The 24,745-nt window shown below is 40.6% G+C and overlaps 1 protein-coding gene across 3 annotated transcripts in view; it reads right to left on the reverse strand.

The window, feature by feature from the left end:
• Positions 1-1,250: 1,250 nt before the first annotated feature.
• The window catches only part of helz (helicase with zinc finger), a 69,394-nt gene continuing 45,899 nt past the window's right edge, over positions 1,251-24,745 (reverse strand). For all 3 annotated transcript variants that reach the window (XM_079622612.1, XM_079622611.1, XM_079622610.1), the window contains exons 22-31: positions 13,159-13,363; positions 10,345-10,396; positions 7,741-7,919; positions 7,369-7,576; positions 6,996-7,078; positions 6,315-6,777; positions 5,448-5,682; positions 4,218-4,728; positions 2,530-2,758; positions 1,251-1,754 (exon numbers count right to left, since the gene is read on the reverse strand). In XM_079622612.1, the coding sequence (XP_079478738.1) occupies positions 1,387-1,754; positions 2,530-2,758; positions 4,218-4,728; positions 5,448-5,682; positions 6,315-6,777; positions 6,996-7,078; positions 7,369-7,576; positions 7,741-7,919; positions 10,345-10,396; positions 13,159-13,363 (2,533 nt within the window). In that variant the 3' untranslated portion in view covers positions 1,251-1,386. The remainder of the gene's footprint in view (positions 1,755-2,529; positions 2,759-4,217; positions 4,729-5,447; positions 5,683-6,314; positions 6,778-6,995; positions 7,079-7,368; positions 7,577-7,740; positions 7,920-10,344; positions 10,397-13,158; positions 13,364-24,745) is intronic.

Below are 24,745 nucleotides of genomic sequence, written 5' to 3' on the forward strand. Positions count from 1 at the left end.
TGTTCATCTCGTTTAACGTTTGAACAACTAAATTAGTGCTAGGCCTGACTATTTAATTATTATAAGTATATTCTGACTATAAACCAAATATTACACTATTGATGCTGTTAAATCTACCTCACATCTAAGATACAGCCACGCCAAGTTACCTACGTTTCACCGGAAGTTTTCCAGCAAACCTAAATTCAATCAGTTAAACGTTAGCGACTGCGTTTCTTTATTAAAAATGGACTAAACCGCTTAATTCGGATTAGTTTACGATCTCTTTATAAACTCGTAGAAGCGTTAAAGTGGTAGATGCGAGTGCGACTGTCAATTGAGGGACAGCTTTTATAAAAATATCTTTATTTGTGTCCTAAAAATGACCGAAAGTCTGAGGGGTTTGGACAGACCATGAGGGAGAGCAAATGATGGAATAATTATAATTTTTGGCTGAACTAACCCTTTAATTAGCTTCATGAAAATGGCCAGTTTGTTTGCCGCCTTCATTTTTCAACAAGTTTATTTGCTTTCTACCAGTAGGCTACTATTGACCATTAAAATGGTTAATTTTAAAAAAAAATATCCTGAGCAGAAACAAAATCTCTTTGTTGCTTAATACAATTTGCATTTTGATTTCCATTGCATCATCAAATAATCAAACATAATAAAATAAATGCTCTGATGTCCCATTTCATTTGACAATGAAAAGGTTTGATATTTGCCTTTCTGATATTTTTTTTACATTGTGGATGTGGTGGTAGAATAATAAAAGCACACAGTTGTCATCTCATGTATTCATTTATTCATATGTACAGGTTTGAGAAAAGTTTGTCTACATCTATACAACTTTTTATAATATTTTTTTTAATCTGAGTCAGTTCACCACTCAGCTGCAAGCACAAGAAAACACACCAAGAAACTGAACATCATAAAAAAATGCCAGCTGGGAAAAAAATCACTTCAACAAGTTTTACTTCTGGGAGTGGATGCAAAGAGAGCGGACATAATTACAGGAAAGACAGGCAGCTGAGTGGTCAGCCGATTCATGGTGTTTTTAAAAATCTTTTTTTCAATAAATCTTTTTTTAATTTTTTTGTTACTGATTTTTTTTAAATGTTTTTTTCCCCCAAATGTTTTGGTGTTTCATGATATATATATATATATATATATATATATATATATATATATATATATATATATATGCTGATTCGGTTTGTAAAATCACAGATGCCAAACTGTAAAAGAACCAACTAGTACTAAAGCAAGTAAAAAATAATAAAACGCAAAATGTCTAACTATCCCACAAAATCAAAAGACATTTTTATATATTTTTTAAGATTGTTATTCTATTTTTTTTCAACCGTTTTCCTTTTTAACAGGTGTATATAGTTCATATATATTGACTTACTTAAAATACGTGTAATAGCCATTGCTACTGTTTGAACTGCCTATGCTAAGCTCCTGTAACAGAGAGATGGGGTCACTGTTCTTCTTGACCTGCTCAGGCAGCGGGCGGGGCTTTGGAGGGGCTCGGAGGGCGCTGGCGTAGGACATGGTCGGGGGCTTGGAGTTGCCGGGCCCCTGGGGGCCCCCTGGGCTGGTGTTGCCCCCTCCTCCTCCTCCTCCTCCCGGGTCTGGTGGGGTTTGCTTGCTGGGCATGAGGGGTGGGAACTGTCCGTGATGCTGGAGAGACGCGGCGCTAGCGGGGTGAGGAGACTGCTGGAGACACTCGGCCTTGACGTGCTCATCCGCCACACTCATCGCCTTTGAAACTGAGGAACAATTCGTGAAAGTCGTTATTACTTCAACACCACAAGACTCAAGTGTCAATTATAACATTTATTACATATAATGAGGTCAAATGCGCAGGCGTTAATGGCATCAAAGATAAAGACGAATAACATTTAAGTCCCCCTGTGGCGAAAATCAAGCTTTTACAGTTGTTTATATGTCTATGTTTAAATATGCTTTAATACAAACCATGTGCAAATTCATAAGTCGACACTGAGTATTTTCTCCTTAAAACTGCAGTGAACCAAAGACAGTCTCAAAAACACGGTTTGAAGTCGCAGGTGTTTCTGACGTCACTTGTAACCAATCAGGTCAACGTGTGATCATCAACGAGTGGATCTCTGAGGTGAGTGAGTGAGTGGAGGCGGGGCTAATTTGCATATTCATAGAACCGCGTATACTAAATGAGGCAAAGGTGTAGAGTTACATTCAAGCTATTTTTTCCCCCCAAGGAAATGTAATTTTGGTGATCAAAGATGAGTTTTAAGGGATACAATTATTGCCTACAGGGGGCCATACTTTACTTTAAAAACATCAATGCTCATTATTATACATGTTTTCTTGCATTTCGTTTGGTATAGACTTTTCGCAAGTGACTAAAAGTTTGAATAGCTAAATGAACTGAAAAAGCAAATGACACTGAAAGCCTCCACACATTCAAGTTACAAATGGCCGTGCCGCTCATACGTTAAAACATAAGGTTTCTCACATATCACACAAATCTAACCTACGCATGCAAAGGTCAATGAAACGCACCTAAAACCTCCCTGTGAGGGACGAGGTGGCTCGCTCCGTTACATGGAATGTTGTGGAGAGGAGCGGGGCTCGGGCCAGGCCCGCCGCTGCCCAGCCATAGGTCTGCCGAGGGGTATCTGTATGAGGGAGTGGGGTGGTCCTGAGGATCCAGGCTGTCCGGATACGGCTGGGGGGAGCTGGAGGAGATCCTCCTCTGGTACAGAGGCCGCCCAGGGCCCCGTGGTTCATACTGAGAGACAGAAAATGAGCGTGGGAATAAGCAGAAACTAATGCAATCAAAGAGATGGGTGCATTTTTTGTCCAACTCTGATTGAAACATCAAAAACAGTGCAAGTTAATTTGAATGCCAGAGATATGTATTTTTGCATTATTTGTTGTCTTTTTTCAGCCTAAAATGATATGCCAAATCACACAAGTAGCAGAAGTCCAAAGTAGTCTACCAAAAATACCAAGTGTCTTTTTTTTGTGTGTGGTGATTTTTGCCTTTATTGTGATAAAGGTGGGAGAGAGATGGGGGACGGGATCGGGAAAGGTCCACGAGCCGGGATTCGAACTCGGGTATATATATTGATATATATATATATTCAATGACTCAAAAGACTTAAAGGCAGGGTAGGCAGGTTTTTTCTAAAACACTTTTTCCAAAATTTGTTTAAACGGTCTTTATACACCAATACATAATTATAATCCAAGTACTCTGAAAAGGAGAGTATAAAAATCGAGTGTCTGTAGTCCTCTCAAGTTGTTTAGAAAAAACCTGAATCAGCATTTATGAACAAATCTCTTGAATGAATGATTCAATGACAAATTTATTTTTAACAGTCACTTGTCGCCACCTACTGACGTAACAATGTAATTGATCATCTTTATTTGAAGCGTCAAGTTACTTTCAAAGGGTGATTTACTCTATTTTGATCACTACCGTATGACATCAGTGTTTTATCCGAACTATAAACTTGTATCCCAGTACTTCTGTGGTCATTTGAATATTTGTAACACAGAAATGATGATATTGTGTTGTTGAAACGACTCTTTGTGAAGCCGTTTCATACCAATACCAAAAGTTTGATAGATGGGCGAATCGTTGTCATTTAGGAATAAGATCGTGAGGGTGTTTGAATCAAGATTGCGATCTTTTAACGATTGTATACGAAGTGTCAAGTTAAAAGTAAATACGAGTAAATCAATTTACAATCACAAACAACGCTCACAATATACGACCATCACACATTTCCAATCAATTCCTCCTGTCGGTTTTATACAATTTTAGAGTCTTGAACTTAAATTTAATTTATACACTTGGGGTCAACCGCCTTTTACAAGACAAGTAAAAGCTTTAAAAAAAAAATGGGGGTATTTACTGATGTACTTTATGTTGTATAATAAAATATGAAAATATCTTGACTGTTCACCACAGACTAAAAAAACCAAACATTCAAACTCTGACTTGAGGACAAAGGAATTGAGTTTTAGTAGTGATGTATATTCCTTTAAAACAAACTCAAATCCTTTTATCCAAAGTGTCTGTAATTTGTTAATTTTCAATGAGAATTGTCCATTTGAGGTCACATTATGTTGATGAGAGTTCAACTTTATGCAAATATGCACTGATTGCTAATGGGAGTACAGACACCGCAGCGGTTTAATGAAGTGTGAGGACAATTGAACAGACCAAAGGCACTGCTTACCTCTTCTACGCTGTGCAGGGTGCTCTGCGGGGCCTGGAGCTGCTGTTTCTGCTGCTGGTGCTGCAGCTGCGTGAGGGGGCCCTGCTCTTGCCGGTGCGCCATCGCCTGCAGGCCGAAGGGCATGCCGTGGCCCAGCACGTGGCTCTGGGGTAGGCCAGGGTGGGGCCAGTGGGCCTCCTGGAGGAGGTACTTGACCGGAAGAGGCCCCGCTGTGTGCTCGGGTGGCAGGGAGAAGGAGGCCTGGTTGAAGGCTTGGTGCTGCTGGAAGGGCTGACCGCCCATGGGCATCTCTCGGCTGGTGTCGGGGTAGGAGGGCGGAGCCGGAGCTGGGAAGGGATTGGGGCCGGAGGTGTGATTTGAAGTAGAGGAAGAGGGAGATGGCAGGTCTCCGGGGCTTCGGGGCTGGACTTGACGGTACTGAAGGAGGCGAGACTGAGGGGGGGGCATTTCGGCCGGCTCCCGCTGCTCATACTGCTCTTGAGGGAGCATCTCACGCAACAGACCAGGATATCTGGGAAGAACAAACTCACACAGTCAGAATGGAATACTAGCTGACTACTATATTATGAAAAAAAAGCAAAGAAAATGGTATAACAGTACGTAATGGTACACTTTTTAAACCGCAGCATGCTATATTGTGAAATGACCTAAGTAAGCTTTAAAATCATCACTCTTTCCGTTCCCCCGAGAAAGTTGATTCACTCGTGAATAAACTCACTCTTTCAAATGACTCACAAAACGTTGGCCTTCAGCCAAGAAAACCTGCGTTCGCTTACAAATCTTTTCATTCTCCTCAGAAATCTTTTGTGCTATTTTGTGCAAAAACGTTTGTGCTATCCTGAGAAACATTACGTTCTCTTGCAAACCATTTGTTTTCCCGAGAAATGTTTGTTTTGCTCGCAAAACTTCTGCCCCTAACAAAGAACGCAAAAGTTCTGCGAGCAAAACACTTTTTTTCAGGGGAACGCAAAACGTTTGTGAGAGAATACAAAAGCATTGTCAATTTTGATCAACATTGCTAAATTTTTTCCTCCTATCTCATATTCTTTTCCATTAGTGTGTCCCATTAAGTTTAGGGGCTTCGAAGCATACAGTTATCATGTTGAAAAAAAGAATATTTACATTATGATATTTTACGGAGTACTGAAATCTCGTATTGTCTGACTCACAAAACAAATAAACAGCAAAACTTCAAAACAAATAAAACCAGCAGGACAAAGGTCTTCTAACCTGGGCATGGCAGGTCTGGGCTCCTCCTCTGCTGCCGGGCCCAGGCCCCACCCGGCTCGGAGGAGCTGCTGTGGGAGCCGCAGACCCGGCTGGCCGAGATGAGCCAACTGCTGCGCCAGGGGGAAGGGGGGCACACCGGTCTGCATGAAGGGAGCATGTTCACCCCACTGACCCACACGAGCCTGCTGCTGCTGCTGCTGGCCCAGAGCATCCAGCCCTGAGGAAGCCTGACCATCTGTGACAACACAACAGAGAAAGCCCTGTGACATGCTGGAAAAACACAAAAGGTCCGTTCACCAAATCCCACCATGACCATTTATTTCAGCAGAAGTTTTCCCGAAGAAGGGATTCTGATGACCCAAACCATTAAGACACCAAGTCTAAACAGCATAAAGTTGAAAATATTTCCAAACACTATTCGCTGTCGCAAGGATGAGAGCTCTCTATGATGTTGGTCTGTGGCTGGGATTACGTCATGACTGGTTTTATCATGTAGATGTGGGTTTGAAGGTGTTCTGGGGATTGGTAGGACATTGCGATGTGGTTGATAATGTGTTCTGAGTGGGTTGCTATTGTGTTCTGGGTGGCTGCTTCAGACTCTGTTAAAGGAGCTCAGATAGACTAGTTTCTCTTAGAATAGTTTCTCTTCAAACACTTTTTTGTGAACAGGCTTTTAACTTGTCAAATTCAAACTCTTAGGGCACCGTTCTGTAAAAGTTATGAGATTTTTTTACTTAAACTGTCAAAGTTGCTGGCAGAGCAAATTCAAAACTGTCACACACAGAAAGCAGTCGGAATAGACAGTAAAGCACAATAAATCAAAGACATCAATACAGCCTTTTGAAGTATTCGTACGTATGCACATACCCAGAGTTTCGCCCAACAGAGAGTCCAAGCTCTCTTCTCCAAAGCTGTTGAGGCGTAGGGGCTGCTGGTGCATCTGTGGGGGCAGGCCTCTCACCACACCCTTCATATCCTCAGCCACCCCACCCGGGACTGCTCCCATCGAGCCGTCCCCACCCTCCATCCCCTCCAGGACTGGAGACTGCAGTCCGCGGTGTGCCATTGGAGGCCCACCGAAGAACGACGGAGGGAAGGAGGAGGCCTGAGGGTGGATGGGCGCCTGCAATCGGAGGGGAGGTCGGGGGAGCCCGTACTGCTGAGGAAACTGGCTGTTTCCGTGGTGAGGGGGGAAGCCGGGATGTGGGGGGGCCAGGTGGAAGTTGAGGGCCCTCTGGGCTTGTGGGTCTTTGCGTATGAGGCGGCTGCTCGGGAAGCCCATGTTGGACTGGGGCTCTGGACTCTTGTTGTGCACCGATTCTGGGTCCCCCTGTAGAAAGTATAATCATTACCAACGTGTGACTCTAATAGAGGGTGTAAAAGAGTAGGAGAAGAAGTGAAGTGTTTTGAGCATGCAGGGGTTGAGTGAAGATGGATGGCCCATGTTTCAAGTGTTCTTGTGGGAAGGCATAGTGGGTGATTTACTTCAGATTAAACTGGGAGGAACGTTTGATAAATACGAGAAGGGAACGGGCGGGTGGATGGTACCTGTTTTTCCTTCAGCTCCGGGGCTTTCCTCTCGGGTGTCAGCAGCCTACAATGCTCCGGTTTTCCATTAATGTCGATTTTCCCTAAAGAATGGAAACAAATCAGCACAATACAACCCAAAAAGCAGAGCCTCACCAATAGCCATGTGACGGCTCAAACCTGAGAGCTCACCAAATTAAAAAACGTTCAAAATAAACTTCTACAATGTGGTGTGTAAAGGTACAATGTGAACTGTCAGCCAATGCTAAGACATTTGACGTGAAATATATTCTGCTTTGATTCCCACCCACAGTGCATGTGCATTTCTAACCCATGACCTTGGTGTTGAGTTACCAGCGCTGTTAAAATGAAACACTAGTGTTGTGAGTTTTACCATTCCCACTTGGCTCTTGAAGTAGATCTTTCTCAGAGGTGGGCTGCTGGTTCAGGCCCAAAGGAGAGGGGTGACCGAACCCATACAGCACAGGTGAGGCACGGCTGCCTGCTGGCCGCAGGTTGAGGTTGTACGCGGCCATGGCAGCTTGATGACTCATGATGCGAGGATCAACAGCGAAGCGACTCTGATAGCCGGCCCAGGGCAACTGGTGAAGAGAAGGTGAGGTTGATAACAAGTGTACAGGATGTTCAAGGAAATACATTAACAGTGGATAGATGAGGACCTTCAAATACCAACCAATAGTAAAAAAAACATGAGAATGGGCTGAAATGTCTGGCCTCAAATAAGTGAAATGCATCCAGAACGTACCTGAAGAGGCATGGGCATTACCATATTGCCCCCATAGACAGCGGGCACATAAAGGATGCTGGCTCCGGGGTCGATTCTTTGAACAGGGCTTGGTGATTTCCCGGAGGCTGGAGCTCCTGCTCCTGGTGGAGTAAAGGCCTGAATCGGGTTCCCCATCAACACCGCAGTGCTGGGCTGAACTGAAGATACAAACATCAACCAAATCAGACTAAAGCTATCTCATACTTTAAACTATTACATTGATACTCTTGGATTGCAAAGCAGCGTCTGACTCATCTCAGAGAACACTTCTTTTGCTCAATAATTGGGTTTTTAACTGTTTGATTATTGAGCAAAGTATTGTGTATTGTGAATTCTATTGCAACTTGATGTAGTTTGTGAATTGGAAACACTTTCATCCTAAGCAACCTTGAGAAAACTAACGATGAAACAAGTCTAATCATTTTTCACACATTTGTTAGACCCTAAACCCAAATTTTACTTCCCCCTGCACATTTACCACAGTAAACAAGCAAGAAAGGTAAAAGAAAATGGTCCTTTTGTTTATCTGTTGTCAAAACCAAATTTCTTGGCAAAAAGTACTTGCAAATGTGTGCCAACACTGATCAATAGTTCTAGCAAAATAAGTCTCCGAATCTAATTAGTTCAGTGGTTTAATTAAAATCTCTATTTTCCGTCTGCCGTTCACAACAATCTTTTAGCACTCATTTTTGATAGGATATGAATGTACAGCATTCCCATAAAACACTTGTTTTGTGCACTTCCAGAATGGTTAAGTTCAAATGAATCATATACCAGTTACAGTTTATTGTTTAATCTCATGAAATCGACCAAGAACATGGTCTCCAAAACAAGAAACGAGAGTGAGAGAGGAAAAGAAAGAAAGAAAATAAATCCAGTTTTTAGGACAATTTTTAAAAGGCTCCAGGATCACTGCAACCCAACATAGGACAAATGGTTTGAAGAATGGATGGATGGATGTTCTTGACATGTTTTGTGAGATTCTCCCATGGTGAATGATTTGAAGTCTGATCTAAAATTTCCTGATACACCCTAATCTGTACCAATTTCAGGGTCATCCCTGCTTCAGATTGAACCAGTGTGTTAAAAGCCCAACTCCTCCAGAATCATTACGCTACAACCACCCCCGAAATGTCCTCAAGAGCAACATGGCTCAAGTCATTAGCCCAGACACACACGGCAATCCAAGGGAGTAATTCAGAGAGAATTGGCGCTGCTGCCACACATTATTGGTTGGATCGTGTTTTGATTGGGCGAGAAGCGAGGCTGGAAGGAAGCTGGATCCACTTCACTGATCTCATCTCTCTCCGACTCCTCTATTCTCTCTCTCTCTCTCTCTCTGTGTCTCTTCTCTTTCTGCCTCGACAGTCACTCAAGCGGCACTCTACAAACTAATAACTTCGATTCGTACTGACAGCACTGTCACATCGCACCAATAATATCCTCAAACTCTCCAATCAGAGGTCAAAAACCGTGAAAATATCTCCTTCACGAGGGGCCGAAAGCTGCTGACCTCTCCGACACATTCTCCAGGTAACTACTCGATGTGAATGTTAAAACGGGGAAACTGAAGTGGCTTTTACGGTCTCAGATTAATCTTGAGTGGCTACCAATACACAGGGTTTATCACTATAGTGTGTTAAAAAGCCTTGTAAAAGTAATCCATATGAATCGAGTGGTTTAATCCAAGTCTTCTTACATAGTGCTTGACTCTACATATAAATAACATCACAACATTTATTTCCATCAAGGGGGTGCATACATTTTTGGTCAATATCTCGTATTGACAATGCAAGAGTCAATCCCTCTGTAAAGTCTCCTCCAGCACATCCCAAAGACTTTCAATGAATTTAAGGTCTGGACTCAGAGGAGCCGATTCATGTGTGAAAATTATTCTTCATGCTCCCTCCCAACCATTATCTCACAGTTTGAAGCTGATTGAATCTGGACATTGTCATCCTAGAATATGACCATGTGCCTACATGTTTAAAAAATGAAAAGCTACACACTCCATCAGTTAGGGTTAAAAGAACTGTTGCCAAACATAAAACATGTTAAAAACACGGTAATCACTACAATAATTATCCAATCATTGACTCTTAAGCATTTGCCTATTTAAATCCAAACAGCAACTTTTTTTTGGCCAGGCAGTAAATACACAAACAGTTTTTTTTTTTACTAATTACTTGTTAATAATATTCCAATACTCACTACAAATATTATTTTAAACTATTTTATTATAATTGTAACTGTTGTATTGATTAGTTGAATAATGTAATTGAGTACAATTGATCATCTAACAACACATGTAGTATCTTGGTAGTTTTTATATCATAATGTTGAATAATGCTTGCTTTGTCCCTTTGGCAATGGTTTATTTGTCACCAATAATAAATGTGTCTGCAAAAACTACATATAATTGCACACAAATTGACGTTTATTGACATGATTACGTTATTGCGGCAACCGTACGCTGCAGCACTTCAGAGCTAGAGAACATGTAATGGGAACACATTCACCCAATTAAGTGGTGCCTTGAAAATGTTCAAACCTTCAATAACAAGAGGTCAAAGAGAGACTTACCAAAGCCTTCAGGGGGGAAGGGTTCAGTGTGATTGGCCAGCTGTCCTTTCGCCTGTGGAGAAGAGGAAAGAGGAGGGTTTGAGTGATTTAGTGTTAGAGGATGAAGGAGACTGTCTTTTCCCATGTGCTTACAACAGTCACAGGGTCAGGGGGTCATGCTTCCCCTTTCTGTGCCGACTGTCAGCCTGCACACGAGCATCGCCGCGGGGCAGCACTGACTTGTCAAAACGCTTACAACGGTTTACTTCCACATGGTCAGGCAAACCTCGTCTGAGATGTTCGTGATACGAGACTTGGTTCCACGTGGGCGGAGTTTCAGTAAAATGAGGGCAGTTTGAGGGGGCGGATGATTTCCAAGAAAAACAGCATTAACTGGAAAGATAATCAGCGAATCATGTGGAACAAACTCTTGTTCTTGGTGCCTGAATAACAGCGACCGCGATGTACAATAAAAAAAATCCTCGCTCGTAATTTTTTTTGTTGTACTGCCAACGACTTCCGAATCAGAGTCCATTGGTGCGATTAGTTGGGAAAGCATGCCTTTTCAAAGCAGATCAATGTCGTTGAGTGCATACAGAAGGCATACTGACGGCATCAATGGGCGATTCAGACGTTCTGCCGGCCCGAGTCCAGGCAGCTCCGAGCACTGATGCTCAAGGGTCAGCACGTTTGCAGGAACCGCCGATCACGCTAGTCATTTCAATAGCACGTGATTGGCTACTTTCTGTACAAAGCCTGTGAAATTACTGCACAGAAATGGGGACGCACCTGTCAAGAGATGGACGCTGTCTATATATACACCACACTCCAATCAAGATACATCAGAGACGACCATAACATAGTAGTTCTTCCCACGTCTGTATTGGAAAAGCTTATTCTGGACTGAGATTTATATAGTTTCTCTTGCCGACCTTTTCCGTTCAAGTTTTTTAGTTAAGGATGCTATTGTTTTCAAAGCGGTAGCCTGGTCCTACCACACGCTCATACATTTAATTTGTACAGCGAGTCTGGCCATTTTCCATTGACAAGCGTTAACTTCCTTGAAGGCGAGCACTCTGTTGAGGTTTAAAACTATTGGATCTGCCCAGAGCAACTCTGGATCTGCCAAAACCAATCGCTAACGTTTGGTCGTGACGCACAACTAGCGCACGACCTCAACGTCATCGTATTCAGCCACTCCCTCTGTTCGCTGATTGGACCGGTAAAAATTGGCCGGAGAAAACCCGGCGAATATACCGCAAACGACGTACTGAAGGAAAAGTACAATTGAGCGGAAGTACGTGAGAGGGTGGAGCCAGGCAAGCAAAGCGGTGCTGATCATTGAAACAAATCGCCTCAAACAGAAAGTGCCTTCGTTTTTGTGCTACGTAAACAAATTCAACGCTCTAGCTATTAAGAACTCCATGATCATTTGTGCTTTCTGTAAATATGACCACTTGGTCTTGACCCCTATGACCTGGTGACATCGTTGTTACAGTGATAAGGACACAGGCTGGGAAACTAAAAGTAACTAGTAAGCAAAAACATAACAAGAGTGTATATTTTGTGTCAAAGTAATAGTAGTTATGGTGGTTGAGCATTCCCACATTCGCCATTGATCAGACAATTCTGGGGGTCAGAAATTGGTTGGCCAGGGCGAACCCTTCAGCTCAACGTTTCTATCCATTGGCACGAAAATTGATGCACCTCTTTTACATTTATTTCCAATCAAAAAATAGCATACATTTTTAGTCAAGATCTTGTATTGTCAATGCAAGAGTCAATCCCTCTGTAAAGTCTCCTCCAGCACATCCCAAAGACTTTCAATAAATTTAAGGTCTGGTCTTAGAGGAGCCGATTCATGTGTGAAAATGATTCTTCATGCTCCCTCCCAAACATTATCTCACAATTTGAGCCTGATGAATCTTGGCATCCTGGAATATGACCATGATGTGTCTTCCTACACGGTTGTTCAAGAACTGAAAAGCTACACACTCCATCAATTAGTGTTAGAAGATAAAACATGCTAGAAACTTTTATGGGCCATGCATTATATATATAATACTTTTAGTTCTTACAAGAAGATGAATGTGAAATGCTAACAGAAAAGGTCTCACTATACACATAAAAATGTCATGAAAATAATATCGACACAAAATATATTAATTGTCTTGAAAACAGGCTTCCTGGTCTTTATCTTTCCTTTTAATTTTGGGGTGAAATATGACCGTCTGGACAGGTTTCGTGTGATTCACCAACAGGACACTTGTGCTTTGAAGCCAGTAAGTCGAGCAGCCAATACTCGAAGTATTGGCTGCTCAGAGCAAATGAAACGAAGGGGGTGAGGAGAAACAGACACAAATTTGAGCTACAGAGAAAAGGAAAAAAAAAAGGGGGGAAGAGGAAGTCTCCTCAATCATCTATTCTGGCATGTTTACCTTCCTTCCCTTGGAGCTGGGGATTGATTGGCATATATTATTCGTTTTGAGGGTGCGAGAGCTCACTTGCATTTAGACGGATGCTTTTTGCCGCTCGCCGAACCAAAGCCTTTTATTAATGTCAGCGGGGGAGAGTGTGCATGTCTCCACAACAGTGGACGACACTGACCGTATCGGAGCAGACGTTGTGACTGTCACGTCCCGTTTTTCCGTGCACGAGAGATAAACAGAGTTATAAAACTGCCCCATTTAGCAAGAATTTCTTGCATTGTGTGGAGGCTTGAAATTGCTTTTTTTGTGACATCCATTGTGTGAAATGGAAGAGGAACGCATTAAAACCGCTACCGTTACAAAATGTTAGCATCTTTTTATTTTCTCGTGAGAGATTGTCCTGTACCTTGGGTGGGGAGTGCTGGTGCTTGCCGGGACCCTGGGGATGTTGCGGGCGCAGGGCACGAGGGATGAACTCTGGGGCCAGCGGGTTGAGCACATAGGTCTTTTTCAGCTCCAGGGCCTCCAGCTGGATCTTAATCTGCTCAAAGGTGATGCCGTGGAGACTGTGGTTCTCATGACAGATGGAGATGAAGGTCTCCCAGAACTTTCTGTGAAGGACCAAACAGATGCACAGGTTTTGAGTGAAGTCAGCACTGCACATGCACCAACAACACAAAAGGAAAAACCGAGATGGCTCAAGCTACAGCAAGAAGTTCCCAAACTTGCTGCTAGGAACCACCTCAACAACATATTTTTTTAAGGTTAAAATATTCATAAAATTGACCAAGTCCGAAATCTCCACTTCAGTTGCACCTATATACTTCCCAAACTTCCCAGTCTTGTACCTAGTTATATTATGAAGACATTTACAGAGGGATTTGTAAATATATTATTCTTAGCCTGATTTATATAACATTATATTCCAAAAAACATGACGAAAATCATTTGTTTAAGGCAATTGACAGTATATTCTGATTTACAGGATAACAAAAGTAGATATCCATAAATCCCTCTGTAATTTTTTCCCCGTCTAATATGTGAACACAATGAAAAAATATTTTTTAACCTGGCTTCATCAAATACTCAATTTCGTTTTTTAAAATAGATGCCAATTAGCGCATATTTAATAAGATATTGCCTAATTTGCATATTTAAACATTAAATTACAGAAAACTTGTAATACATTTTTTTCTCATCTTAATGTAGGGTAATCAACTGGGAAAGTTTCATGGTGATATCTGCTAGTTAAAACTTTTACCCTATTTACCTGTAGTGTCTCGCCTTAACAAAGATTAATTATATTTAATTGATATACAGTGCAAAATATTCAGTGTTATTTTACATTTGATATTTCAATGTATGTGCCAGAATACTGTTAGACTTTCATGAAAAGCATAAAGCACTGTTTATTTCATTTGCATCTTTGTTTTATTGTATTTACCTATGCTTGTAAGTTTCTTTCTTTGTATTTTCTGTGCAGATGCCCTACAAAATCACCCCAATCGTTCCAGAATTATTAATTCTTTCCAAATACAGCTAATAAAGTCACCAGGTGAAATTGTTTTCATATCGCGATATATAAATCACAGAAACACTAAATATCACAATGTCATTTTTCTCCCCAATATCGTGCGTCATGTGTCATGACAATGGCTTATGCTTCTGCATAACCATAACCTTTTCACATTATTCGTGACTATTTTAGTATAGCACAATCAAAATCTAAATGAAGCCCCATTCAAGCTCCAAAATAACAATACTGCCTGTGACAAATACAGTGAATCAGAAACACTCTTCGTAAACACTTTCTGACACCAACACAGCTGGCCATAACTACATTAGTTATGCTCGATGGTTGTCAGGGGAGAATGATTATATGAAGTGGGATGGAGAGCAAGAGGGGAAACGTGGACATTTTCAGTGGGTTTTAATCACAGCATTACCCAAGAGTTTGAGATACTACGAGCTACTCGTCATTTAAAGTAGTTAAGCTGCAGATAAAAAAGAAGTTCTCTATACTACAAGCTAAAGTAGTGTGTTACATTGACGCCATTTAAGAAGGTAACATCTTATGATATAATATATAGTCGCATTTTGTTTTCTAGCAATGAATGAACATCTCAACCAGGGCCGATTATATCCTGTCAATCAAAAAGGAGTGGGTGAAAATGTGTCAGACTGCAACTCATACTGTGTGTGTGAAGAAAATGTGTGCTGTGTTGAATTTAAGGCTGTCCAAGTTAACATGACGGTATGGACTTTAAAAAAAAAAAAACTTTATTTGACCCTATGAATCACTTGTAGTTCAAGCCAGGGTTGCCAGGTCCATGGCTTTTCACTACACCAAACATTATTTGTATCTATCCAATAATTGCAAATAGATTTGTGACAAATTCAAACAATAAATGCCATTTTGACGCATGTAATCGCTCGATCGGTGTTTCAAACGCAGAAAGACATCAATAAAACAGCGTGTCTTGTCAGTTTATGTTACTTAACGGTACAATATGTAGGATGTTTGCTGTAAAATATCCAAAAACCACTAAGCCAATGTTATATATTTTGTTTAGTTGATTACTTACAGTATCCCAAATGTTTACAACTATTTGTAAATCGTGAGAACATTGTGATTTTAACCGAGGAAACGGGGCGTGTGAGCACAGGTGAGGGAGTCGCCAGTCAATAGCGTCACATCCGCGTTACCCTCGGTTTCCGCTCGTACTGTCATAGTAACCATGGCGACAGATTTGGACAACTGGGCTATGCCTAGCAGGACGCTCACGCTGTTGTTGTTTTGTTCAAACATTATGGACCATGGCAAGCAGACTTTGAGACAAAAAGAAACGAAGATCAACATCTTTTGAGATGCCGAGAGCTCCGCGACTAACTTCGACTTGACAGAGACGCGAGTGTTGCATGTACTTTATTAGACAGGTGAGCAAATGTACATACAACTAATCAATGTTATATAGTTCAACATGATGAAATGCTAGAATATGATCTGTATGTTATTTTAATGTTGATCTAGCTGACTGCTAGTCTCATATAGCCAACAAACAACCTAATCAACATTCAACACACTCACAAAGCCGTTTAGTGTGATAGTGTAACGTTAGAGCGAGTGAAACAGCGCTGCGTTACCTCACAAGTTTCATTCGTCTAATAAACTGATCTGTGTGAGGAGTAGTTCAGCACTTGCGTGTAGTTCGGTAGAATGAAATGTCCTTATTCCTTTATATCCGCGGGACTCGCGTGTGGCGCTGATATCTGTCTTTCATTAGCAATCGGGCCCTGCTTCATACCACAGTCATGTTAAAAACATCAATGTATTCACTCATCCAGAAAAGATCCATCAGCTTGACGACAAGATCCATAATTCTGCTTAATGCTTTGCGTCATCAATATACGCCTTTGTTATTGTAAGATGTTAGCGACCCCTGGCGGCGAAAAATCCTACATTTTGTACCTTTAACGTTGCATTTACCACAAATAGCAGTTGAATATAATACTTTGGCTCTGTTGTTCATTTTAACATCTACTATTATAGTAATGTACCAAATGAGAGGGTCCCCTATACAGTTTACAGCATAAGTTGGAAGATATATTTTTCCCCTTAAGAAAATCAAACCATCGGTATCGGCGGAGACATTTAGTATAAGCGCATCTTTACTAGTTACTCTCTAGTACAGATTTCCATCCAATCGGAGAGTCCCACGGGGGTAAAAAGATTAATTATTGATACAGTATGTAAAAAATAGGCACACAACTGGAACCCTTAAAAAACAAAATGAGATATTCAGAGTTATTGACTCGGTCAAGAGTGAAAACAATAGAGTCTGTGCACCACTGCACATCAACGTATTGAGTTACATGAATCAAAATCACACACGCAGAGTAACACACACAATGTAAGCACCAAATCTGATCTCACGGGTGACTGGTAAAGCCACACTGACACATGGAAGGCAGAAATATGACTGATTCTCTCTCTAATAGCCATAATTCGCATCGCTCCAGCTCGGACGGGGGAATTCACAATCCTGACTCCGGCGACATCAATCTCAAGCAATCTCAGACCTCCGCTGTGACTCAGAGCTGGAGAAACTCGAGTCATTTAGCGGCTGGTCTCTGAAAGAGGCAGATGAGGGATCTTAAGCTGTAAGAATTTGGTCAGTTTAAAGGGGTGATGAACTGAAATAAAATTTTCCATGAGCTTTTGACATATAAGAGGTCATCATACTATAAGAATATCCTGTAAGTTTCAGAACTGAAAACTTCCTTGTTAGTCCAATAAAAGCTTTTATTGACACCAGGCGCAGCGGACGACAGGTTTTTCAAAGTGGCGATCTATGAGGTCAAAGGGCATCAAACCCCGCCTCCGCAGAAGAAGATCGACGCCTACTTCAACGCCGCCTGTTTAGCCCCGCCCACCTCACGCATTACATGACACTCATTATAATATGCAAAACTGTTATCCAATCATAGCAGTGGGTGTTTACTTCCAAGTCTTCATTGCGGCACGCCCATAAAAACCGAGCGTTTCATGCTTTCAAGTTTAAGACAGACAAGGTTGCAAAGTTTTAAAGCAAAAAACTTTTACTCGCCTTCAGGTCGTTTTTCTTTTTCTTCCCTAGGCCTATTTAAACACCATTAGATTTAGCTGGAGCCAATATAACAATGGTAGATAATATACATAAAACATACGCCATAAAACATAATTTAAGGACTTTGGAAATAACACAAGGGGAACTAGCAATGTCAATCTGCTGTCCTGGTTATCAGCCAATTCCAAAATCACAAAATACTAGCATATTAATCAGCCTAATCGATAAATCAGGTTATTACCAGAAAGCATCTTTGCCACATTTTGAACTCAAGAGGGCCACTTGAAGACATGATCTACACTCACAACAACACATTGAATTGGGTCTCAAAGAGTTGATGAAGATGATCATGGCTCTGTTTTGTGCTTGGTAAAGACATCAAAGAAGTAATTCACCAGGTCTGTAAGATACTAAATTGATTAAGATTATTTTAGATAATTAAGATTAGCAGTAGGGGTGGGCGATATGGAAAAAATATCATATGTTATTTTTTCTTCCAGGAAAATCACGATTCTTTTTCATGTTGATTTTACTATTTTGCAAGTGACTGAGCATTACAGCCAAACTAATGCTCCTATTTTAAAAACAAAGCCTTACAGGGTAACAAAATATAAAATAAAAAAGAATGGCAGACATTTACGCCAAAGTGGCAAAGATAAAAATCTGTGTCATTATTTTAAACATTTGTATATGATTATGGCTTACAGCTTATGAAAACCCCAAATTCAAAATTAGAATATTGTGAAAAGGTTTTCATAAGCTGTAAGCCATAATCATCAAAATTATAACAAATAAAGGCTTGAAATATTTCATTTTGCATGTAATGAGTCTATATAATATATTAGTTTCACCTTTTAAGTTGAATTACTGAAAAAAAATGAACTTTTGCACTATATTAAAGGATAATTCCGGTATTTAACACCTTGAGTCTATATTGTAGTTTGTTTTGGATGAACAAGAGTGGTGGACAACATTTTTTTGACAATGGTTCCTCTCTCTTTGGCCATGGACCCATTTAACATTGGAGTCAATGAACATGTCCAAAAATGTCATTAAAACAGCCAATAATGTTCGTTTACAAAACTGTTAAACTCACCGAGTGGTTAGTGGTGTTCGTTGATGATTATAAACAATATATCATCGCAATATATGATTCCAATCCGTTTATTTTGCTATAGTGGAACTATTTTTTCAACAATGGGATTTTACAAAATGACGAATAAAACACGACAGAAACTGTATTTCGCAACACTTTTTGGTTCTGGAACATCATCTAACATCACTAATCATTCGGTGAGTTGCACAGTTTTGAAAACTAATGTTAAAGGTTGTTTTAATGACATTTTCGGACATGCCCATTGACTCCAATGTTAAATGGGTCCATGGCCAATTCTTTTATAGTCAAAAACTCGAGAGAGGAACCATTGTCAAAAAAATGTTGTCCACCACTCTTGTTCATCCAAAACAAACTACAATATAGACTCAAGGTGTTAAATACCGGAATTATCCTTTAACATTTTTCGAGTTTCACCTGTGTTAGTCAGAATATACTTCATCCCTGATGTGATCTCAGCAGTGCTACACATTTTCACACCTTCCAATGTCACACACAACAACAACACAGGGAATATATCAGCACCAGACAGTTTGAAACTTCAAGTTGAGTTAGTGTTCGCAGTACATGTCAACTCTGCAAGCAATAGTTTGTGCCCCCCTCCTCCACCATAGAGAGGAGAACTCAGATTTCAGATAGTATGATGAGGCCTCGAGGAAGTGGAACTGATTGAACTAATCAGGAGCTTGATGAGTTGAGTTGACAAGGTGAACTTACAGTGACAGACTGAATTAGATGCAAAACAGCTTGTAGACAGTGGGTTTGTTATACAACGCCCAAGCTAGAACTGCAGCAAACACATATTTATCAGGGAATCTCACAAAACCGGTCAAGAAAATGTTTGGGTCAGAAAAAAATTACGAGGAAACTATACATTTCAAAATAAAATTAAGCATGTTTTATTAAAACTTTAAAGATCTTCTAATTGTGACATTAAGCACATTTGAACACTAAATCCTCATTATTGCAATGAATTTCAGAGAAGAGATTGTTGAATAAAGTCACTATTTTTGTTTGTTTTTTGCGCACAAAAAGTATTCTCGTCGCTTCATAACATTAAAAGGTACAATATGTAGGAATTCCGTTTTTGTCAAACAGATCTCAACTTTGTCGCGTCGCCAGACACGCCCCATCAGGTCGCCAACGGCCGCGATTGTGCGTGTCGCCGGAAAACGCCCGCTCCCCATTGAAATGAATGGTAACGTGTCGCTTTGTCGCTTGTAGTGTGAACGCACCTTAACGCTGTGGACGGTAGAATGTGTGACAGACAGTTACACGAGTTCGATTGGGGAATAAAGTGCAAGTTGTGAGATGCCAATCGCCTCCGTGAGTCTGTCTGGCCTCTGTAATAACTTCCATCTGTGAGCCTATCTCAACGCGTTACAAAGCGCCGGACATCGAACAGGCACAGATAGCCTCCGAAGATGTCTACTAGTCCATCGACAAGAACGCCAGGTAAGCATTGCTGTTGCATCCCTTGCTGCTCTTTAGCTCTCGCCAACGAGTGAGACTCTTGTCCGGTTCCTCACGCGGTCAGTTTCTCGTTGTCTTTTCCTCGACTCCTCCGACCGTGTTTTCTTCAGCGACTCTGCCATGATTCACGTCTGAAATGCATGCCAGTGTCTTCCATAGAGTCTGTTTCATAAATTGTTGATGTATCTGACGTTGTGCCGTAAAGCAAGTCGTGATTCTCACGAGATTTGTCGGGGGCGCCACCTCTCAAACGTGCATTGCTGGTTTTTCGCTCTACTAAGAGTTTTTTTACCATCAAAATGACTTTGAAGCTGTTATATTAAGGTACAATTCTTGCATAGTGTACCTTTAAAGTTGAACCACTGTAGTCACATGGACTATTTTAACGATGTCTTTACTACATTTCTGGGCCTTGAAAGTTGCAATGACGTTGCTGCCTATGGCTGGTTCAGAAACCTCTCGCATTTAAGGAAAAATATCTTAATTTGTGTTCTGAAGATGAATGAAGGTCTTACGGGTTTGGAACGACATGAGGGTGAGTAATTAATGACAGAATTGTTATTTTTAGGTGAACTATCCCTTTAAGACGGTTGTATTTTGTAACGCTGATTTTAACTTACAAATATGTCATCTGAAAAATATAATTTGATTGTTTTTGATTGATTGTTTTATTGATTCTGGGATAAAACATCATGTTTTCATGATATTAACCCATAAACTGATCTATGAAAATAAATATTTCCAGAAAAAAAAAAAAAAAAGGATTCTTTGAAACTATCACAGCACTTTAGCTGGATTGGTCATGTAACGAGGGTAACGCTTCGATTATTGAAGTCTCTCTGAGCTTGTTGAATGGACAGCACCGAATCTTCACCACACCCACACAGATTTAATTGCAAGGCCCTTCGGCTTGACATTTACTGTGGCCGGTCTCTACCGATTGGTTGATGCGAGTCTGTCTCCATAGCGACAGTGGAGCTGCAACTAGGGAGGATAGAGAGGGTTGCCAGCGGAGTGACAGACAGCCCTCCGAGGGAGTGTCAACACACCCGTATAAACATACACAAACACACACACACTGAATGCCCAACCGCGCCTGACAGCACTACACACTGTCATATTCATGTCACGAGAGCCAAAACACAAGAGGTCAGAGGTCAAAGGTCACAGGGGATTGTGAACTTCCCACGAGCTACATAACATCATTCAATGCTCTCTTGTATTTGTACCTTTGGTATTAGGGCTAGGTTTAATATAATTTAAAAAAGCATTTTTGATGAATTGTGCTCTTTGTTTGGACAATCTTATATGGATCCCAATATATAAGACTGACCTTTTAATCAATGGCTAGAAAAAAAACTAGCATTCTGCACAACATATCCTCCATCTATCCCGCCTACTGTTTTATTAAAGTGGCCTTATTATGCTTTTTCAGATTTTATATCTTTCATGTGGTGTGTTATATAGTGGTTTATAAATGTAAAAGGTCTGCAAGGTTTCAAAAATCAAAGCGCCTGATAAATGGAGTTATTAGCCCCTTTGACACATGCAGTCTTTACTGGTATATTACCAGTAAGAGATCATGTGTGAACAGGACCTTTTTCAAAAATACCGGTAAATTGGTTCCTGCAATTTACCAGTAAGGGAAGTCGTAACATTACCAGTAAATTACCAGTAATGTGCTCTGTGTGAACACAGAGTGAAGATTACCTGTCTGATCACGTACGAGGTCAGAACGCGCTAAGAAGTCTGCTTTGGGCCAATCATAAAGCTCTTATGAGATGACATGATTACTCTGCCATAGAAAATAGTTTTTCGATGTAAATATGCACAATATGATCATCTTTGACCGTTTCGTTGTGTTGTTCCGCAGCTTTTTCAACGTGTCGCGCTCGAGACTGCGCCACCTCTTCCATTCATCAGCGCTGTGGCTCTGCAGTTGGACACGATTATGTGAGTCTCGTGTTTTTAGGGGCAAAAACGCATTCTGTTTGATCATTCGTTATGCCTTTCACTCAGACGTCAAATTTTTTGTCGAATTGAAACTTAAGCGCTTCTTCTCATGCGAGCGGATGAAGACAACGGAGCGGCGTTTAAAGATAATTTCTGATGACCGACATCACAGAATTTACCGGTATATCGCTGCTGTTGTGTGAATGGACTCTTACCGGTAAAAAGCTAGAATGCCGTTGCTTTTGTGAACAGCATATTTGTGTATTTACCAGTAAAGTATGCTAATTTGGACCAATTTATGCTAATTTAGCGGGATTGCTGTGTGAAAGGGGCTATTGTCTCCCAAAAGAAAGAACGGATTCTGCCTGAAACTAGTCATAAGCAGTATTACTGCCTGCACAAACTGGGTCATCTGACCAATTAAAGCAGAGTAGACCAATCACAACAGACTGGGTAACCTGACCAATCAGAGCAGAGTAGACCAATCACAACAGACTGGGTCATCTGACCAATCAGAGCTTAGTAGACCAATCACAACAGACTGGGTCATCTGACCATTCAGAGCTTAGTAGACCAATCACAACAGACTGGGTCACCTGACCAATCAGAGCAGAGTAGACCAATCACAACAGACTGGGTCATCTGACCAATCAGAGCTTAGTAGACCAATCACAACAGACTGGGTCATCTGACCAATCAGAGCAGAGTAGACTCTCAGAAAAGAGGGGTTCAGAGAGACTGAATCCTTTATCGAACCGTTTCAGACACCGTGAGAAAAGAGGTGAAATGTATATTATGAAAAAAAACGAAAGCATTTTTTGACCTCGGATGGATGTAAACCTATTGTAGAAGACCTTCGAAACAACATTAGGAACCTTTAATACAGCATAATAAGGGCACTTTAAAAATAGCTTGTAAAACAGTAGTTGATATGGTAGTTTTGCATGTGTGACCTCACGGTGTTGCATTTGAATTTTTCTGGATTTATGATTCAATACAAATGAATGATAAAAAAACAGCAGTAATCAAATTAAAGCATAAAACATTCATTTAAAGTGTAATCAAATGAAAATTAAACAACCCTAGTTTTGATGCATTTATCTAAAATGTGTCAAATTCTATGACATTCCACGTAACACAGTAAATCCTGTTTTTATGGCTAGATTCGGCACTTTCCGCATCACAGAAATCCACTTAATTGATAATCAAATTCGTTGTTGATTATTATTGATTAGTTGTTGCAGCTCAAAACTCAAACAACAGTGCACTGAAGCCGGGACGGTAAACAAGTGCATTAGCTTCACACTGTCCTCCAATCAGAACCCTGAAGAGAGGTGCCAAAAGATTTGATATGCCCTTCTGTAGACGCTATGTCTGAAGCGTCCGTGCGTGAGGAGCGTATTAGTCCAAGCTGACAGCGGTGAAGTGCATGATGGGAAGGCAGAGGGACAGCTCTTCCTTTGGGGACTGTGACTACACAGGTACTCACCAAAACCAGACAGCAGTGAGCCACCGTCTGCCCTGCTTTCACATCCAGACAGGCTCACCCACAAAGCCCTGTTCACATCACAAACTCCCGAAAACATTCATAACTTTATTTTAATATAGCTTCGAATGTAATTTATTCCTGTGATCAAAGATGAATTTTCAGCATCATTACTCCAGTCTTCAGTGTCACATGATCCTTCAGAAATCATTCTAATATGATGATTTGATGATCTTAACACTAAGAAATTCATACTTTGATACAGAGAGGAGATGATGCATTAAACAGATCAAAAGTGACAGTAGAGACATTTATAATGTTAAAAAAGATTTATATTTAAAATTAAGTATCGTTCTCTTGTACTTTCTAAACACCAAAGCATGGAACAAAATGATTTCCACAAAAATATTAAGCAGCAAAAACTAAATCTCTTGTTTTATAACAAGAACCATAAATAATAATTGAGAAAATCAGCTTATTAGAAGGATAGGATCATGTGACACTGAAGACTGGAGTCAGATTAGTGATCATTCGGGATGATGCCGAATTAATACCGAAACCCGGTATTAAAAGCCTGCACACTGCTGCATAACAAACAGAGGTTTTATTTGTTTTGTTAAAGCACTCATTTTTCTTTTGCCATAGATATGTATTTTTTATAACAAAAAGAACCGATAAGAATACCGTTAAAGTAGCAGATCGATAAGCGGTATCGGTAAGAGTAGTAATACCGTTAAAACCTTAACGACACCCATCCCTAGTGATCATAATAGACTTCTTTCAAAAACATTATTTTTTTTAATTATTCCAAACTTTTAACCAGTAGTGTAAATAGAATTTAAAAAAAAATGAAATTGTATTTTGCATTCAAACGAATAGTGCTCTCTAGCGCCTCACTTTTTCAAATGCGTGTTGCAACTACGGTAGCCGCTATGTACCAAGAAGCTTTGACAACATGTCTTCCAAGAATAGCACTTCATCTGGTTTTCTTTCGGGGGATGAGGTTCGTTATTTCAAACAAACTGCAACTTGACACACAATGAACAAACAAATGTTACAGTGTGAATCACAGACTGTAAAAAGCATCTCCTGTGGTTTGGCATATTGTATGTATGATCCTTCATTATGAAGTACCGTGCAGTGCAACCTTTCAAATTTGCCGGGACAGTGCCAAGCACCTCTCACTGATCTCCCCGTCCGTCTCAGTCACGTGACACTGGCTCTGAACGAAAACGCGTTGAGGTAGGCTAGTGCTTTTTGTCCCTCTCTGCTATTATAGTTTTTCAAAATGGCGGAACAACATGGAAGCCTCCTTGGACTTACCCGTCCCATGTAAATATAGATAAGAAATTCTTCGCTT

The sequence above is a fragment of the Phoxinus phoxinus genome (assembly GCF_949152265.1).
Source record: "Phoxinus phoxinus genome assembly, chromosome: 1".
In the NCBI taxonomy this organism is placed as follows: Eukaryota; Metazoa; Chordata; class Actinopteri; order Cypriniformes; family Leuciscidae; genus Phoxinus; species Phoxinus phoxinus.